At 36.7% G+C, this 19,169-nt stretch overlaps 6 protein-coding genes across 10 annotated transcripts in view; 2 read left to right on the top strand and 4 right to left on the bottom strand.

Moving 5' to 3' along the window:
- Positions 1–509, bottom strand: part of LOC104788396 (COP9 signalosome complex subunit 1) — a 6,915-nt gene extending 6,406 nt beyond the window's left edge. For 3 of the 5 annotated variants that reach the window (XM_010470733.2, XM_019238527.1, XM_019238528.1), the window contains exon 1: positions 469–483. Coding sequence is in view for 2 of the 5 variants with exons in the window: in XM_019238526.1 (XP_019094071.1) it covers positions 57–449 (393 nt within the window). In the remaining 3 variants the exon portion in view is untranslated. Of the gene's footprint in view, positions 1–56 lie in introns of all 5 variants that reach the window. The other 2 variants (XM_019238526.1, XM_019238525.1) reach the window with 2 other exon arrangements.
- On the bottom strand, positions 1,190–4,906 carry LOC104749151 (polygalacturonate 4-alpha-galacturonosyltransferase). The gene is made up of 11 exons (XM_010470732.1): positions 4,604–4,906; positions 4,344–4,496; positions 4,005–4,030; positions 3,843–3,902; positions 3,643–3,768; positions 3,482–3,545; positions 3,354–3,400; positions 2,926–3,260; positions 2,449–2,806; positions 1,765–2,343; positions 1,190–1,678 (listed from the first exon to the last, which is right to left on the bottom strand). The coding sequence occupies exons 2-11, from the start codon at positions 4,492–4,494 to the stop codon at positions 1,403–1,405; spliced, it is 2,022 nt and encodes a 673-aa protein (XP_010469034.1). The 5' UTR covers positions 4,495–4,496; positions 4,604–4,906; the 3' UTR covers positions 1,190–1,402.
- Positions 10,120–12,343, top strand: LOC104749150 (cytochrome P450 78A9-like). Its single transcript, XM_010470731.2, has 3 exons — positions 10,120–11,094; positions 11,270–11,480; positions 11,857–12,343. The coding sequence occupies exons 1-3, from the start codon at positions 10,135–10,137 to the stop codon at positions 12,273–12,275; spliced, it is 1,590 nt and encodes a 529-aa protein (XP_010469033.1). The 5' UTR covers positions 10,120–10,134; the 3' UTR covers positions 12,276–12,343.
- LOC104753209 (serine/arginine-rich splicing factor RS31-like) lies at positions 14,529–15,172 on the top strand (the record flags this gene model as incomplete). The annotated part of the gene is made up of 2 exons (XM_010475497.1): positions 14,529–14,785; positions 14,872–15,172. Coding segments are annotated over 2 exons (558 nt in total), but the record flags the coding sequence as incomplete, so codon positions are not given.
- Positions 15,871–17,004, bottom strand: LOC104753208 (pollen-specific leucine-rich repeat extensin-like protein 3). The gene has a single exon (XM_010475496.1). The coding sequence runs from the start codon at positions 17,002–17,004 to the stop codon at positions 15,871–15,873; it is 1,134 nt and encodes a 377-aa protein (XP_010473798.1).
- On the bottom strand, positions 17,585–19,012 carry LOC104749149. Its single transcript, XM_010470730.2, has 3 exons — positions 18,740–19,012; positions 18,218–18,650; positions 17,585–17,985 (listed from the first exon to the last, which is right to left on the bottom strand). The coding sequence occupies exons 1-3, from the start codon at positions 18,944–18,946 to the stop codon at positions 17,807–17,809; spliced, it is 819 nt and encodes a 272-aa protein (XP_010469032.1). The 5' UTR covers positions 18,947–19,012; the 3' UTR covers positions 17,585–17,806.

Below are 19,169 nucleotides of genomic sequence, written 5' to 3'. Positions count from 1 at the left end.
GCAGATAAAAGGAATTAGGTCAAAAATCTCGTTTGGGAAAAGGAAAACCTAATTACCCGATACGAACTGAGCTCATTCTCCAGCTTTGTTTTCTTCTGTTCAGCACGACGCTCGACGGATTCACACCAAGCCGAATCCATCACATACTTGTCCCCAAGCTTGCCATTAATCTTACTGACGACTTCTCTGAACAACTGCGTATTCTCACCCTTTTTGATCTCATCGTAAGCCATCCTCAATGCTTCAAGCTGAATCGTGTGGTTTCCTCCGCAGTTGTTAGCGATGAAGAGAAGCCGAATGATCTTCGTGCGACCTTTGTAGAGCGTCGCGTAAGCCTCGATGTCAAGCGGTTCGCCACTTATGATAGTAGGTCTTCGATTAGACGTCTCTTCGCCTCCGTTAGTGCACATCTCCATCATCGGTCCACTCGCTTCGTCGTCTCGCTCCATTGATTCGTCGGGTTAGGGTTTTTTTGCTTTGGGATTTTTTTTGTCTTTGGACTTATACGGAGGGGGCGATATGTATAAGTAGTAGGCAATAAGCGTCGGTCCAATTTAAGCCCATCTTCTATTTATTATTCACTCAATTTGGGGTTTATATAATAAGATTCTAGTTTCTGTCATAAAAAGGATTTCTTTTTTCTTTGTAATTATATTGTTTAATATTTTCCACTAATGCTGTCTAATATATGATTAAATTATAATATTTCATATTTTCCATAAAATAGTTGCTTATAAAACAAGAGAACCACATAAATAAAAATAATTAAAATTATAAAAAGATATACAATACTTTGTTGACAACAGAATGAATATAATATAGTATGTAGATGTTCTTCATACATTGACTACAAGAAAATAATATGACCGTAATAATAATGAATTAAGATAACAACAAGAAATAATGAAAATAAAAGAAGAGAGATACGAATACTGGATACTCAAAAATCAGAAAATCTAGGATGTGAAGCCAATCAAATCTATTATTATTCTTAAATATTGACAGATCAACAAAATATGAACCATTTGTTGTTGTTAATAAGCTGGGATTTTTAGATGTTTAACTTTTTCAATAGATAAGACTTAAAAAAAAGAAAAGTAACTGATCCATGTTTGAACTTGCAGAAGTTATAAACAGTAAATTAGAGAGACAGAATGGTTTATTTTTTTCCACAGGACCTTGAACAAAATCTCCATAAACATATTATCATTAGAAAACTAAAACCTCAAAAATAACACAAAAGTGTTTTTAACCCGAAGGAAGAAGAAGATGAAGAAGAAAAGAATGACTAAACAAAGATATGAATAAACAATTAACAATGTGTGGAATAAAGAGGAATGAGATGGGAACAACATAATATTAGAAGTAATTACCTCAAATCCATCTAACAAAGATTTGATTTTTATTCATGAAGGTTGCATCGACGAAGATAAGGGTGATCAAACTTGATGTATTTAGTCCAATACGGTCGGTACTTGGACATTGCTAACTCCAACCATGGCTTCATGTTCCCGTTATAGTGAACCACCGCTGCATTCTCAATGTCTTTCCTGTCTATACTCGGGTTATATCCTAGTCCCAGCACGTGCCACGACTTGTTTAAAGGATGTGTTAATCCGTAGAATGTTATTAACCCTGGTGGTAGTGTCCCTAGCTTCCATAGTGTCCTGTTCTCATTCTAAACAACAATAAACCATAATGAGCAGACCACAATAAACTATCATGAGATATATATTAGTTGCACAGAGTTGAAGAGTAATTTACCATGTTTTGCCACTTATGGTATATACCAGTGATGTCTCTCTTCTTCCATTCCTTTAGGTCGAACATGTTCATTCCATAAGCCCATCCACAAGCATTTGGATTGAAGTTCCTCGCAATGTGAGGATTCGAAAAGTTGAGATACTTGTCGAATCTGTGGAAACTTTCCCCACAGGTTTCAACTGCACCATTGACTTTGCCGTTCAGGTTAACTTCCCAGAGTGGAGTCAAATCTTTCTGAACAATGATGTCGTCGTCCAGGAAGAGGATTTTGTTCAGCTTGGGATAAACCTCAGGGAGGTAGAATCTCAAGTGATTCAACATGGATAGATACTTTGGGTTTCTGTATTTCAGATTCGAAGAGCCTGAAGTCGGATGGTCTGCTTTAAAATAGTATTCTCTCATTGCTGCAGATTCAAGCTGACGAAGGACAGGGCAGTAAGATGAATTAAGCCACTTAAACTCATCAACGTTTTCCACATGTATGGTTGCCTTTCCGGGTGGGTTTAGGAGGAACCACATGTTCATTGCTCCGAAATTGAGTTTATCAGTGACAAGATGAAAGACATGCTTAGAAGGATCCTGCGCAAACAGAGAATAAAAACATTTTAAATTTCAGCTCTGCCATTCATATCTAAAATTAAACATACAGATACGAAGGACGAATTAAGTGATAAGAGCTAATACCTTGGCATTCATGATGGTTGAGTTAACAACCACTGATGCAGCTAATACATTGTCCGAAAAGAGGGCATAATGATTAAGATTAGGGTTCTCTAGGTTTTCACTCCGAGGGAATTTTCTTTTCTCCGGAGACAGAAGATAGTAATCAATGGTCAAGCGCATCGATAGACAATGTATAGGATTTGGAATTGTTTTTGCTGCTAACTGAGCCAAAAAAGTACTCTGCTTCTTTAAGCTCCTGACTTGTTCGTCGGCAGTCTGAAGCATTGCTCTCAGCTTTCCAGTAACCAACTTGCAGTCATATAACTGCATCTTAGCTTTAGCCAAGACTTGACCCATGGCTCTGAGTTTCTCATGTGCACTATATGAAAAAATAAAATTATAGAGAATGTTACTTTAAGATGTACACGAGAAGAAAAAAGAAGGCAAGTAGTAGAAAGCATCTCTGGGTGAATAACAGAAACAAATGGAGCAATTTACCTCCGAGGAAGATCAGCATCAGATGTTGATTCCGCCAAAACCCGTTGGCTGTCCTTAAGTCGGGCCTGGAGTTCTTGTAACAAATCATTCTTGTTTTTCAATTTTGCAAGACCACTATAGACTCTAGCCATTATTACTTGATCCCGCATCAAGCGTATATTTGAATCGGAGTTGTCGTTCTCATTTTCTCTTCTCCAAATACTGTATTTTCCAAGGACAGCAGAATCAACAGACTTAGAACGTTCAATGGCTGCATTTTCGAGTTTCAAAATCGTGTCATCATTGTGCTGAACCAATTCATTTGCTCGCATCTCACGCCTTCTCTCTCGTAGTTGCTGAAATTTCAAGATGGAAAAAATAGAATGTTGGTAATGAACACTCAAAACAGAGAAGTCTCCAAAAAATATTAGATGCATCAAAATAGTTACCCTTCTGTGAATCTTCGCAGGTGTCTCAACTTTCTGATGGCTACCATCTGCATCAGCGTTATATAGAAGAATCAGAGATAGAAAACGTCAAAATAAATCAGAATGCCACTTACATAAAAAGCCCCTACCTTTAGAAGTCTTGTCACGTTTTTCATTCAGGATATTAGATTTGACATCTGCAGTTGTTTGATTCTGCTTCAAGTAGATCAAAAGATATAACTATGAGCAAACAAAATATTGAGGATCGACACAAAGAAACAAGTGAATCAGGTCATTAACTAAATCACACCTCAGAATGTCTAAAAGAAATGTCTGCTCCAACTTCCCGCCATGATGCAGACAAATTGTTTTTCTTGAAAGAATCAAGGCTAAGAGGACCCAAATCAGCTGTGCTAGTTGCGATAACATCTAGTACCTGGACATAAAATTTTAGTAAGAAACGATCCCAATCACATAAAACCCACCAGCGAGATTAAAGATTACACTTGCCTCTTTCGAGAAAAGAGATCTAACAGATTGCATTGCTAAACGTTCTCTCCAGTCAAGATTCTGCCCCAAGAAAGAAAAAAACACAGCCTAATTAAACAACATCCTTAGAATTATGAGAAACCAAACATAGAAAGCAGAAAATTAAATAGAGTATCAGCCCACCTGCTTCACAGAAGCATTTGAATAATCTGCAGTAATGAAAAGTAAGCTCCATCAGAAATTATATATATCACAAAATTGAAAAGACACTAATTGTTAGAGACAAGGACCAACTTTTTCAGTCTAGAAAATAGCACTCTTACGAAGAACATCAGTGTCAAATCAAAGCAAAATAGTTAAACGGCAATGTAACTTAAATATCGAGATAATTAAAGGCTTCACAAAAGAAGAGTAGTTGTATTAGATTATTCTAAAGCTATCAATCCTTAATCCCTAATAGCAATCTCTAAATCTCTACATGAATCTGCAAACGTATAAAGAAAAAAAAAAAAAGAGGCATACCATTAGAGGAATCGATGTATACACCTCGGCCAACAAAGAAGACAAGTGGTGCGAAAACACAGAAAAAGATGAGGAGCACAAGGATAGATCGAGATCCACCACTACTTCCTCTAATCCGGTTAACTCCTGATAGCCCTCGCTTCAGCGCCATCCCTACCAAAATTCGAAAAGAAAACCCTAAATCAAGCAACGAACCATGGAAGCAACCGGTAATAATGGAGGAGATAGATAGAGAGAGAGAGATAAAAACAAACACGTACTCGGAATCTAATAAGAGAGAGATCAAGTTCGATTTGAGAAGAAGAAAAAAAATCCAGCGTTCACGTGAAGGCCTCACAGGTAACGAACAGACTAAAACGCCATTACTCCCGGCGAGATCTAAGCACACAACAGCGACGAGAACTCGGAATTGAAGCTACGAGGAGGAAGAAGAGAGTATGAAGAAGATGATTGATAATGATTTGCAACAATAGAAAGCGTTGTTGATTCACCGACAATGAACCAATCGCTATCAACGCCAGGAAAATTGTTTGCGGAAGAACCTCAAGCCTACTTGACGACACAGATCTCTATTTTATGGGATCGATTACAATTTACGAATCTCCTATCCGGTTTACTCCGATTCATCTTAAACCGTCTATTATACCGAAACTAACATCTAATTGATACTTTATAATAAAACACAAGTACACAAATAAACTATATAATTTTAATAAGTTCGTTATAAATAAGATATAGATTAATTGGTTACAAGTTAAATAGTGGATGAAACTTTAATTTATTTCAGAAAATATTAATGAGAATATTCTAAAGAATCATTTGACATAATCTAACTTATCATATTAATTTTCTTTATAAAATTATTAATCTATATTAAAATCTTTTGATATCTAATTTAACATATTAATTTGTTAATTATCATTATACTTCACCTCTCATTTTTATCTATGAGTCGATTTTGTGAAACAAATAAATTATGATATTATTTATTTCCGGTTATACCATAAGTTGAATTTTTAAAAACAAATATAAATTGTTTAATCTATAAAATATTCAAGCTTTAGTAATATTATTCTTTAAAAGTAAGATCTATTGAATTAAAAAATTTACTGAGTAAATAGTCAAAATTTGAATATTTTAATTCAATTTCATATTTTTTGTTGAATTTTATAATTTTACATAATATAATAAACTTTAAATAATTTATTTTGAAATAATTTTAAAATATGAAACTTGATATAAAAGGTAGAAACTATAAACACTCTAAAATGATTTGTTATAACAATGTCAATAATATGTCACTATAATATGAAAGAATTTCAAGAAACCAAGTATATTAAAACAAAAAGTATAACAATATATTAAATTACTCATAATATAATAACTCGCTTTTAAAAACCAAATTTACAAAATTATGTATTATAATTACATTCAAGTCATGATGTAGAATATACATTGTTGAAGTATCTTCACATACATAAACTAATACAATATATTAAAATTTTATTTTAAAATAGAAATATATCAAATTTTGTATAAAACAAAACTTAACCACTGTTATAGCACGAATATTTATCTAAAATCATTAAGAATATAAAACTTACAAAATATGTGTCTTTTTTCAAACCATCATATTTAGCATATGATTTTATTACATAATATTTTATCTAAAAAACTTTTAAAAACAATCACATAAATTATATTTTATATAAAAATTATAATATAAATAAAATAAATTTCAATCCATTTGTATGTTCAGTCTTAATCTAGTAATGATATATTATTGATTGCTTCCAAGAATCGACTTCGACCCAACCATTAATAATTTAATGGGCTTTTGGTACATTTTCTTAAGGCATGTAGGTGTGTGACGTTGATTTTTATTTTATTTATTTTTCATGAAGAAGATCGTATGATGGACCAAAAAATAGGAAATAACTTTACATGAATTTTTTTTTCTTTTTTCTCATAAGAGATATTTATTAACTTTACCTTCAAACGAAAAAAGAGAAACGACATGTTATAAAGCCGGGGGAGACATTTAACTCCCCGGAATTTTACCAGCGGAAACAAACTTTCCCTAGTTTTAAGACTGAACACAAAAGTATAACAACAAAGCCGGCAAGGTTCAAATTGACACCTTCCGGATACTAAGGCGACAAGGGTTGAAACCCCTTCGGACATAAGCCGGCAAGTTTTAAGAAAACTTCCGGATTCAAAGGATTGATTAACGGAAACAACCATCCGAAAATCAAGATAGAAGATCAAATCTACAACAAAGCTACAAAGATTATCACCTTGCCTCTTACTTATTCAATTTTCCAGTTAATTTCTGTAACCTGAAGCTTGATTCTGCATCTTCGATAAGCGGACACCATCATAGCTAAACTTCTGGTCACATAGTCCTCTCTTGATTATGTGGAGACTTCGATAGTGAGATATCTTGGGCTACCAACGATTGGCAAGACGGAGCTTCAAAAGAAGACATTAAAACCGTCGAAAGCTGCCTGGGCCGGTGATGTTAATAATTCAATTGACTGGATCCGGTATGAAGGAGCCAAGAACCATCAGATTTCACCCAGATCTGAAGAATGGTTCGAGTGGAGGAAGCTTAGAAAAAGTCGCATTAACCATAGCCCCACCCACAAAAACAATTATGGATGGCCATGGGATGATTGGTTGAAGGCCATGAGAAACACCGGAAAACGTCGGAAGATGAGACATGCAGTACTATGTAGTCTAACATGAAACGGATTAGATCTGAAGGCTATGGGAGCCACGACGAGCCGATGATTATGTGAACCCACCATTATTGGACGAAAGCTGATCATCACCGTAAAAAAAACCAGCGATATCAGACGGAAGCCCGACTAAACGGGACGACGAAATCGATTTTGCTTTCTCTCTCTAAATGAATCTCTCTAACGGTCACTTTAGAAATTTACCAAATAAAAATAAACGAATTTTGCAAAATTAGAAAGAGGAAATTTCATAAAAGAAAAAAAGGAAATTTACAAGCTGGATAAAATAGTCAAAGTTGTTTGACTACCGACTTTGTAGTTTTAATCTTGATCGTTAAAAATTGCATGATCCGATCTTGACCGTCAATAGCTTTCACCTCATCTATAAAATAATACTCTGTCAGTCACAATTTCCTTATTATATTATTTTCCTCGCTCTTCTCTGCATCAGAGTCTCTTCGTTCGTTGCGTTGGTGGTGACAATGATTATTGTGATTTTCACTTGCTTTTTTTCTAGGATTCTGTTTTAACTTTTTGTTCTCTTCTTTTTCAGGTTTTGGATGATGGTTTTAAAAATTTCAAAGATTTTTTATTTGGTAATAAAATGTAATATAATTTTAGTTAAAGCAATAAAATAATGATAAAATGAAATATTAATAATAATTATTTTTGTCCAAATAAAATTAAAACTAAAACTAATTCCATATCATTTATATATTAATAATTAATATAAATGAATAAGGGTAAGATTGGAATAATTTTTTTTGTTGAGATATCGTAGATATAAAAACGACAACATTTATTTTTTTGGATATTAAATTGCACGTTTTTATTAATATAAATATTATTTTTTCTACTTAATAAATCGGGAATTTAAACTTCCAAATAAAAAATAGATGAGATATAATAAAAACCTATTTTTTGTCCATGATCATTGAGGTTGTGTAGAGCAAATCTTTTTAACCAACCAAGAGCCTAAATCTACATTAACTTTTTTTTTACGTTTCTGTGTACAATACTTGTGTAAAAAAAGTTCAACGAAATATTTAATTAACATCATATTTTCAATGATATAATGGGCATAATGGGCTGTGAGCAGATAAATGGATCCATAGTGAGTTAAGGTTTAAGAGTAGTAATATCCATTTTATATGTATTTTGAGTTTGAAAAAAAAAATGTATATATGTAAATGTGATTAAAAAAAACTTATGCTATCTATAATGCAGTAGAAGTCAAAAAAAAAATGTGAAATAACGTTGTTGATTTCCATTAGTCATTTCTTTATTTAGTTTTAGAAAACAGTACAAGGCCAAAGCCGAGGAAATTGATATGAACAAGGCCAAATCGCGGAGATTGATATGAACAAGGCCAAAGCCGAGGAAACTATCCAAGCGATCGACGTCCTCGAACTGAATGAAAACGACCTCGTCATGTCCCCTGATCAGCTGGGCTACGGACTTCTTCACCCCGGAACGATGGCTCCGGACTCCGTCTATCATCCGTATGGCTCCAATGTCGAGAGCTTCCAAGCCGATTTGACCGGTGCTTTGGACGCTAATCTTTAATTTTTTGTTTTTGCCCCAAACTTTATTATGTGTGGGTTTGAATACCCTTGTAAAACATTGCCGACTTGTTCGGCCCACTCTCCCTTTTAAAGCTTTTTCTTCTTTTTTTGTGCCGGAATTTTTCCTTTTGCGAAAAAGGAAAACTCAACGAATTCTCGAAATTTGCACTTTTGCCATTTTGCACAGACTATGGAAATTTCACCCCCAGTGTGCATATAAATGATCCAGCGCGGTCTCCGAACTAAACAATTCTTGAAAAACTTTAAACCAGAGCGATGTCGAACTCTATTAGCAGCGTGGAATCCCCTCTTATCGGGAATGGTGTCCCGACGTTCTCGAATGCCGAAGCTATCGAAAGGGGAATGGCCTACTACCCGAACATCTGAGCTCTTTGGATGCTGATGTTCCGCGTCAAACCAGAAGAGAGACGTGACCTGGAAGAATTTCTTCATCAGGTGGAAGACCGTCACACGGAGTACCGCGATCGACTTGCTGTTCAAGCTTGAGATGCTCGAATCCCACCCAAAAGATTGGATCGAGAATGGATTCGAGAGGATAGCGGCCCTGCCGCCATGCCTGGTTGCGTATTGCAACAAGTGCCGAAAGGAAGCAGATCGGAAGGCGACACACATGGATCCTACCCTGATTGGTGACTTCATTCCAGAAAACGTCAAGCCGTTTTATATTAACAGGCGTGCTAGTCATGCCGAGTTTGCTGAAGCTGATACCTTCTTTGCTGAAGATTTATATTCATAAATCTTGATCAGGAGCAGTTAAATGTTGATTTAGTTACATTCAACTTGAACATTGTATATATATATACATATATGTATTCTCTGTATATTATTATAACGTTATATGGTAATTAGTATCTTCTTACAATCCTGTGAACAGTTCACTTCTATGATACAAAATGGATTATGGAGCAGTCTCACAAAGGAATTTATATAGTGACATAATATTATTTTTTCTTTTTTTTGGGCCAACAATTACGAGAGCTCTTCTTCGATTACGACGTCGTCCGAAGGATTATACAAAGCGTAAGTGTCACGCGCCCTAACTTTAACCTGCCATTTTACACATCCCTAGCGCATGGCATTGGCGGCGCTAGTAGCCGTTATATCTCATTTGCCAACGGCGCAATTCAACAACGGTTATGATTTGTCTTCTACATTTACACTTTTATTGTTTCTTTTTGGTGACATATTTAATAGATAATTAACATCATCAAAAGTAAAAATAACTACACTTCATATAACGAAAGAAAAGGTTTTATAATGCATAAAAACGTTACGATCATGGAAGATATTATTCTTAAATGTTCAACATGCTTACTGTTGGTAAATGAATAAATATATAGTACTGCAACCGTGCAACATACAGATTATATTATTGTTGTTCTTATAAAAAAATCATCAAGTATCAAAAAAAGACACTCTCTCTCTCTCTCTCTCTCTCTCTCTCTCTCTTTATCCTCTGTTTCCATGGCCACTGAGCTACTTTTGGCCCTCTTGTCCAAATGTAGCCTCCTTACTCAAACCAATCTCGCTCTCTCTCTTATCGTAGCCTCCCTTGCTTGTCACGCCGTCTCTCTCTTCTACTGGTCTCATCCCGGAGGACCCGCATGGGGAAAATACTTCTCCCACCGCCGCCACCAAACCACCGTGATCCCTGGACCAAGAGGCTTACCTTTTATCGGAAGCATGTCTCTCATGTCAAACACTCTTGCTCACCGTTGCATAGCCGCGACCGCAGAGAAGTTCGGAGCCAAACGGTTAATGGCGTTTAGCTTGGGAGAAACTCGCATGATCGTCACTTGCAACCCTGATGTAGCTAAAGAGATTCTCAACAGTTCTGTTTTTGCTGACCGTCCGGTTAAAGAATCAGCTTATTCCCTCATGTTTAACCGAGCTATCGGTTTCGCACCTTACGGCGTTTACTGGCGAACCTTGAGAAAGATCGCGTCTAACCATCTTTTCAGCCCGAGACAGATCAAACGCTCCGAAACGCAAAGAAGCGTGATCGCGAATCAGATCACGAGGTGTCTCGCGAAACAGAGTAGCACCGAAGGTCTCTGTTTTGCACGTGACTTGATCAAAACGGCATCGCTTAACAACATGATGTGCTCTGTTTTCGGGAAAGAATACGAGCTTGAGCACGAGCATGAAGAAGTCAGGGAGCTTAGTGAATTGGTTGACGAAGGTTATGATCTTCTCGGAAAACTCAACTGGACCGATCATCTCCCGTGGCTCTCAGAACTTGATCCTCAACGTATCCGGTCTAGATGCTCAACTCTCGTACCGAAAGTAAACCGATTCGTGAACCGGATTATCTCTTACCACCGTGCTCAGGCTCGTGACTTGCCGAGTGACTTCGTTGACGTATTGCTCTCTCTCGATGGTCCGGATAAGTTATCCGACCCGGACATGATCGCTGTTCTTTGGGTAAGTACACGTGGCTTTTGTTATTTTTTACTAAACAGAGAGAGAGAAAAAAATAAACACAAGAAAACATTTTTATTTAGGTTTCGGATAATTTAATATGCCATTTTAAGTAATACTGTACGATGGATGGAACTAAAGTATTTGCAATTTGTGGTTTTTTTTTTTTTTTAAATAGGAGATGATCTTCAGAGGAACTGGCACGGTGGCTGTTCTGATCGAGTGGATTCTTGCTAGGATGGTCCTTCATCCAGATGTTCAATCGACGGTCCACAGAGAGCTTGATCAGATCGTGGGGAGATCAAGAGCCGTTGAAGAGTCTGACGTGGCGTCTTTGGTGTATCTAACGGCTGTGGTGAAAGAAGTCTTGAGGCTTCACCCGCCAGGTCCATTACTCTCAGAGCAAAGCCATCGGTGACCATCACCACAATGTCTTAACTATAAATTATTAGAAAATTAATACTATTTTAATCTACAGATCTTCGTTACTTTGTATTAATTTTGTTCCTCTCATTGGTGATCTTTAAATGGGTATCTCGACATGAGAGAGAGTTTTGTGTTGAAGGAGAAGAAAAATCTGCTCTTTTTGCAAAAAGAAAAAAGATTTTATCACTCACCAATTGGATTGTGACACGTAAAGGGTCTGAAGAGATCTAAAATAATCTCTGCCCAGACACGAGTCACAACTGTGCATCAAACAAATATTTACTTTGATTGACTTTTATTATTTTTTAATTAAAGACATCTCCTAAGTATGACCAATGGCTTTGCTCTCATGGTCTCGTTTAGCAATCACAGATACGACCATCGACGGTCACCGTGTTCCGGCGGGGACCACCGCGATGGTGAACATGTGGGCTATAGCACACGATCCACAGGTGTGGGAGAGTCCCTTGGAGTTTAAACCCGAGAGGTTTGTAGCCAAGGAAGGCGAGGTTGGGTTCTCGGTTCTTGGGTCAGATTTGAGGCTTGCACCGTTCGGGTCGGGTCGTCGGATCTGTCCAGGGAAGAATCTTGGTTTGGCCACCGTGACGTTTTGGACTGCGACGCTTTTGCACGAGTTTGAATGGCGACCACCGTCCGATGAGAAGACCGTTGACTTGTCCGAGAAACTGAGGCTCTCGTGTGAGATGGCTAATCCTCTTGCTGCTAAATTACGCCCCAGGCGCAGTTTTAGCGTGTGATCCTTCAAGATTTATACACAGATACACTGGTTACTAAAGTGAAGAAATTAGTGTGAGGCAAAAAAAAAGAAAAAAGAACAAACAAGGTGAAGCATACAAATAAAATAAAAATAAAAGATACAAATAAAATAAAAGGTAAAACATATCAAAAAGAAAAGAAAAGAATGGTTATGAAGTTTTATATTAAACTAACATCTTGATACGTATTACTTAAAAAAAAAATATATATATATTGATACGCGAAGTGTTTGGTGGTGTGAGGAGTGATATGTTGTAAATATGATTAAAGCATTATTGTTACAAAGAAAAGTTAATATTATTGCTTAATAATACTACTTGGTTATTATATTTTCTTCTCGTTTTTCCTTTTGCATTGTGGTTTTATATCATGAAACTTCATTTCCTCGTTTCGATAATATTATCTTATGAAAACTTAAATGGTACTGTGGACTATATTATTAACTCCGAAATTGTGGGAAACGATCTTTGTTTGAACACGAACTCATCCTTTCATCCGGCCTGATCATAATACCAAAAATACGTACTCGTAATTATAATGTACCTATATTAACAAGAAAAATAACAGTGATATTACACTATACCAATTCACCATAACAAAAGTAAATTCTTACATACAAAAAATATATACGGGAAATTCAAATCCCATGTAACCTTAAATATTCAAAATATCGACCGACAATGTTAACAAAAATAAATGTTTGCTAAGAATTTTGCCGAATAAATCGAAGGAGCTGTTTTCACATTTTTTTGCCCCAGCCAAAATTTATAAAAGATTCGTCTTTATAAAAGTTGCAGATTTGAAATACCCTGTCCCTTATTTGTCTTTGTTTATATCTTTCTTTTTATGCGTAACGACCAATCAAAATTCTATTTTTCTCGTCACTTTACAAAAACTATATAACGTGTGTATATATTTACCTACAAAAGTACTCTATATATATGATTTGTTTCCTTTTTATTCATTAATAGAGTGGTCAGAATTAACTTAAGTGCAAAAGCTTGGTTGTAGGTATCATATGTACTCACCATCACCAACCAAAATTTTACGATGATTTTAGTGGTCAAAACAAATTTAGGGGAGATTTCTATTTATATATCTTGCGTCACCAACTGATGGTTTAATGTCTAAACATTTTTGAAATTGTTCTCACTCGATAAAATTTTGTAATGCAACGTGAATCTTAGCTGATCACATGATTTAGTTAGCGTTGTTCTATGTTCCGATGACTTGTGGGTGGAGCGTTTGAAGGTGTATGAGATATATATTGAGATTCTCTCTTTTCTTCGATTCACCAAAGATAAGGATCCTATAGTACGCACCTACGTGTATGATTCGTTCTTGATGATAATCATCCTTTGTCTTGTCACGTCGTACGTCGATCTATCAAATCATCATCCCGATACTTTGCTATTAGATAAATTTATACTCATTCGTTATAGTACGATAACACTAATCTCCATTCCAGTAGTGGTATTTCAGTTTACTATCTTTACGTGGAAATCTACACTAATGTTACACAGTGCTTAAAGGTACACCTTGTCTTTTCTTCCGTACAATGTAAGTCAACATACATATATGCTTCTATACATGTATATAACTTATTATAACATAGCATCCATGCGAAGGAAGAAAACCATTTATTAATACATCTATGCTCCCTCCTGATCGATTATGTATATTAATTATAAATGCGCTTTTAGCACATCTTAATTATTGACAGAATACATGTGCATACATATACATATATAGATAGGTGTATACATACATGCACGATGATCGGAAGCTATAACCATATGGCCTTATAGCGTCTTTAAGCATCTACTTGAGCGACCCGTCGACGTGTAACGAGATGACGTCTTTGGCTGATCCGATGTACCTTCCTTCTTTTCTTTCTGTATTGGCTTTCCTGATTTGAAAATATAAAACCGAAATGTTGAGAAGTTTTGGAGTGAATACAGTTGATGCCAAACTTAATAAGCAAAACAGGAATTTTGGATTTCACAAATTCGACCATGACAACTCCCAATCTCATTATTTTCGTTTAAAATGACATCTATCTAATTATAACCAGATTAAAAGCAAAATCAGTAGAAGTCATTTTAAACGAAAATAATGAAAATAATCTTTTCAACATGAACCAAATGACTAGATTCCTTGTACATTAAAATCATTACAAAAACTCTGAAACAGTACCATGTGAAAGGAAGACTGAACCATAATATCCCACCATTTATTGGTCTTCCGGTTTTCAGGGTGAACGTACCAGGGCTCGTGGTGATAGCAAGGCTGCTTTATATCAGAAGCCTAGGGCTACGAATACACTGTTTGTCATTAACTTTGACCCCATAAGAACAAAAGAGCACGACATTGAAAAGCACTTTGAGCCCTATGGTAAGGTCATTAATGTGCGTATCAGACGCAACTTCTCATTTGTTCAGTTTGAAACACAAGAAGATGCCACAAAAGCCCTTGAAGCTACTGATAAAAGGTAAAAGCAACACTTTCTCTTGTTACTTCTTTTCTGCCAAAACATCCAATATGTTTGCCTCACCAAAACCCCTTTTTTTTCCTCAGCGAAATATTGGATAGAGTTGTCACTGTAGAGTATGCGAAGGGTGATGATGAAAGAGATGATCGATATGGCGGTGGTCGTAGCCCGAGAAGATCTCGTAGTCCTGTGTACCATAGGCGTCCAAGCCCTGACTATGGTACTGGTAGGCGTCCAAGTCCAGATTATGGTCGTCCTAGAAACCCAGAGTACGACAGATACAAAGGTCCAGCAGCTTATGAAAGACGCAGGAGTTCAGATTATGGACGTAGGAGTTCTGATTATGGTAGACAAAGGAGTCCTGGTTATGGCCGTTACGGAAGGTAAGATATTTGACTGAAACACTTTCAAAGTATGTGGTCGAACATAAAATAATTATAATAAGAGTTACAGAATTTATATTTATATATTACAAAGACTGTGACACATGAATTATTAAAGGGTGGTGATATTTTCGATCCAGTGAGAAGCAGGCACATAAGCATTAGGAAAGAACAAAATATGACAAGATTTGGAAAAATTATGGTTTAATCGTATATACAATATAGAGAGATCTTAAAAGTAGACAAAGTATCTATAAAGAAACTTTTTATGGTCGAAGCATCTTCACTGGTTGCTGAGAGAGGTCTTCATAATGACGTCATGTATGTTTCTCAATAAAAGTGATCGTAGAAAAATATAATGCCCACATAAGTATTCCTAGACCAAAACCAAATCTTGTATGACAATAGACCAAAACCAAATCTTGTAAGACAATTTTGTTTGCTTTGAGTCCAAGTATCTACAAAAACCGACTTATGTGTTATGTGTATAAGCAGAAATTGGGCTTGAACGAGAGTTGATAAACAGTCTAGGCCATCAACGTAGTTACGTAAACACTATCACATTTATTTACAAAGTTTTAGATCAAACTGATAAACATTAAGAAGTAAATATTAAAGTCCAGTATTATTTGACACAATCATATAGCTTATTTTCAATAGTAATCACCGTTTAAATTATTTAATTTAGTATTTGTTCATTGTTTAGTTGATTGAGCTGGTGTAGCCATTTCCATGGTCCTTGTTTATAAAACCATTGCCGGAGCTAGGTTCCCGGCAAAGGCTAAGATGAACGCCGGGATCATGATGAATCTCCGACGAGTTGTAAACGACTGAGCCGTTTATGATCTGAACATTACTGTTCACGAAACGACTTTCACCATTATTGTTTTGGTTCTTTGACTTTGACTTTGACTTTGACTTTGATTTTGAGTTTTCCTCCGCACTTTTCTTGGCGTCGTTATTAAATAAAAATGGTCCACGTGTCTTGTTCGATGACCGTAGTATCTCCATCACAGCTCCTTTGTTTTCACCTGAAATAGTTATGACGCTTTGTGTGCCCATTATGACGTCATCATCAGACTCAGGAAGTAACGTTTCTTTTGGTCCGTGTACGATCTCTGTTTTCTCCGATAATGTAAGTATGCTTTTCTGATGAGTGTTCTTGCGCTCCTGTCTAGGCTTAGGTGGTTCGTGATTTAAGGAAGGTGACGACGTAACCAGAGTCGGTTTAGCCTCTTGGATTTCCTCTGGCGACGGAGGACGTAATGGCGGGGACATCATTTGAGGCGGCGGATGTGAAGGTTGTGCAGCCGGAGACATCATCATGTTGTTGTTGTTGTTCCTTGGTTTGTCCATATACGAGGATTGTTGTTCTTGTTCCTTAGGTGGTTCATATTTTATAGACCGTGACAATAAACCCGGACTCGGTTTAGTCTCTCTGACTTCATTTGGTGGAGATCGAGGCGGCGGAGGAGGTGAATGTGGAGCAGCCAGAGACGGTTTATCGTCGCGTTGTTGTTCCTTTTTTGGTCCATGCACGAGGTTTGTATTGTCCGAAAATGTAAGTATTTTCTGATTAGTGGTCTCGCGTTCGTGCCTTCGCTTAGGTGATTCGTAGTTTATAGACGGCCGTGGCGATAGAACTGGACTCGGTTTAGCCTCTCGGACTACCTTTGGTGGAGATCTTGGTGGCGGAGGAAGTGAAGGTGAAGCAGTCGGAGACAGTGGTTGTTCGCTGACGTAGTTGGGAGAGGATGGGTCGCGTGATGAGTATGCTGTGGGTCGAACGATGCTAGAGAGACGGTACCAGGAACGACCTGATCGACGGTTCGACATTAGTTGGTTTTTGTAAATTATGCTATTTGATTTGATAAATTATAAAGATTAAAAGCAATGGTGTTGGATTTAGGTATAGCTTAGGGTCGTTTTATATTTATAGGCGTCGTCGTGTTATGACATAATTACAAGAAAAGAAAAAATAAAACAATGTGAACAGGAAGGTATCAGATGCAGCTTTGAAAACCACAATTCACGACTAGTATCATCAATTGTAGATATATTGAAGCATTTTATTTATTTATTTGTATGTTTATATATATGATTGGTAGATACTCTTTATTTGTTCATTGCAGCTCAACGAGGCATAATATTTATTTTCTTTCTGTATTGGCTTTCCTGAATTGAAAATATAAAACCGAACTTTTAGAAGTTTTGGAGTGAATACAGTTGATGCCAAACTTAATAAGCAAAACACGAATTTTGGATCTCACAAATTCGACCATGACAACTCCCAATCTTATTAGTAAATATCCCTGTTTTGTGTTTTGTTTTGCGGTAAATCAATTGTAGCCAGATTAAAAGCAAACATAGTAAGATGTCATTCTAAACGAACATAATGAAAATAATATTTTCAACATGTTTAACAAAATGACTAGATTCCTTGTACATAAAAATCATTACAAAAACTCTTAAACAGTACCATGTGAAAGAAAGAGTATTACTGAACCATGTTCCACCATTATTCTAACATTCTAATTTGCATGATTTTTACAATCCATCATTTACAAACCTCAAGGAAAAAAGTTGCATATATAATCGAGTCAAGACTCATAATAACACATCCCCCAAAATATGGGATCTATGGCCATTTAGTGAACTCAAAGACCTTAAGAACGATATCAAAACCTGTTGGGATTTGCCAAATGAAAAGAAGAACATTCACCGTGTTCAACGCTATGTGTAGACTCCTCGCTGTCTCGTTCCCCTTTTGCATCGCCGGCACCAATGCCGCCGCCGCAGCCCATAGCACCGTTATTCCTGCCACCAGCACCGACCCATCAACTCAAATCTCACTACTTCTATACACATACTAGACAAATATAAACGACACTATTGAATACCAAAAATTCGGATCAAAACTTAAACCACATCAAACCAAACATCAATTTTGGTAACCTTTCTATGCATATTCCAAGATCATACAATTTTGTTCAGTACTATCAGTCACAGAATGTGAAAAATATACAAACGAGAGATTTGGTTAAGGTACCTGCACCGGCGTAAAGATGAGGACCGGGGAAGAGTTTACCGGTACGAAGATAAGTGTTAAGCCCACCAAAGACAGATTCCAAAACACCAAAGCCTAGCAAAACAGAGCCAGCGTCAAAGTGTTTGTCTCGATAAGACCCTTTGACCAACTCTTTCCTCTCTTCCGTCAGCAGTTTGATCTGAAGCTCAGTCTCAGAAGGAGGAGACGAAGAAGAATCAACGGCTGTGGATCCATCAGGAGAAACAGGAGTTGGTTTAAGCTGTTTCTTGAGATCACTAATCTCACTCTGTATGGTGCGGACACGTCTCCATTGCCAACCTAAGTAACCAACCCTTAGAGTGTACGCGAACAAACCTCCCATCACGATTGGGTGTATCAACGCAAATGATCTTCCTTCCAAAATCCCAAACTCTCCTCCAACTGCTGCCGCATCCTTTTTTAAAACAGAGAAATCTTGAATTATGGGCTGTTTTGTTAAAATGTGAAACTACTACTACTGGGGAAAAAGATGTTGAAACTTACCTGTGGATCGACGAATAAAGGCAATGCGACGACTGCGAGAGGGAGAGAGGAAGATTTAAGGAGTTGGAGAGCATCGGGACTGGAGAGTATATCTGGGATTTTGCATGGTTGTGATTTGGTGATTGGTTTGAGAGAGTTTAGGGTTTTAGGGTGGTGGGAGCGAGGAAGAAGATGAAGTGTGGAGAGACAATGAAGTGTGGTCGCCATACTCACTCTCTCTCTCTCTCTCTCGCAAACTTGAGACAAGAGAGATATTGCAAAAGAGCCAAGTAACAAGGACCGCAAAAACCAAACAGATAAGAGAACTCTGTGGACGCTGCACGTGTCACAAAACTGGACGCTACATCAATTTCACATGTTTTTGTAACAGTGTGTTGACAAATACTACACAAAAATTACTTATATATAACGGGCCTACGAAAAGTCGGTT

Source organism: Camelina sativa, chromosome 16 (genome assembly GCF_000633955.1).
Source record: "Camelina sativa cultivar DH55 chromosome 16, Cs, whole genome shotgun sequence".
Lineage (NCBI taxonomy): Eukaryota > Viridiplantae > Streptophyta > Magnoliopsida > Brassicales > Brassicaceae > Camelina > Camelina sativa.
The sequence above is the reverse complement of the archived record's forward strand: the minus strand, read 5'-3'. Positions and strand labels throughout refer to the sequence as shown.

Bases quoted from the DNA above. Each gene is read 5' to 3' on its own strand.
- LOC104753208 (XM_010475496.1), bottom strand. From the start codon at position 17,004: ATGTCGAACCGTCGATCAGGTCGTTCCTGGTACCGTCTCTCTAGCATC.
- LOC104749149 (XM_010470730.2), bottom strand. From the start codon at position 18,946: ATGGCGACCACACTTCATTGTCTCTCCACACTTCATCTTCTTCCTCGC. The intron at 18,651-18,739 runs GTAAGTTTCAAC...GTTTTAAAAAAG, and splicing joins CTTTATTCGTCGATCCACAG to GATGCGGCAGCAGTTGGAGG. The intron at 17,986-18,217 runs GTACCTTAACCA...TGCTGGTGGCAG, and splicing joins TCATCTTTACGCCGGTGCAG to GAATAACGGTGCTATGGGCT.
- LOC104749150 (XM_010470731.2), top strand. From the start codon at position 10,135: ATGGCCACTGAGCTACTTTTGGCCCTCTTGTCCAAATGTAGCCTCCTT. The intron at 11,095-11,269 runs GTAAGTACACGT...TTTTTTAAATAG, and splicing joins ACATGATCGCTGTTCTTTGG to GAGATGATCTTCAGAGGAAC. The intron at 11,481-11,856 runs CATTACTCTCAG...TATGACCAATGG, and splicing joins GAGGCTTCACCCGCCAGGTC to CTTTGCTCTCATGGTCTCGT.
- LOC104749151 (XM_010470732.1), bottom strand. From the start codon at position 4,494: ATGGCGCTGAAGCGAGGGCTATCAGGAGTTAACCGGATTAGAGGAAGT. The intron at 4,031-4,343 runs GTATGCCTCTTT...TCATTACTGCAG, and splicing joins ATACATCGATTCCTCTAATG to ATTATTCAAATGCTTCTGTG. The intron at 3,769-3,842 runs GCAAGTGTAATC...TTTTATGTCCAG, and splicing joins GATCTCTTTTCTCGAAAGAG to GTACTAGATGTTATCGCAAC.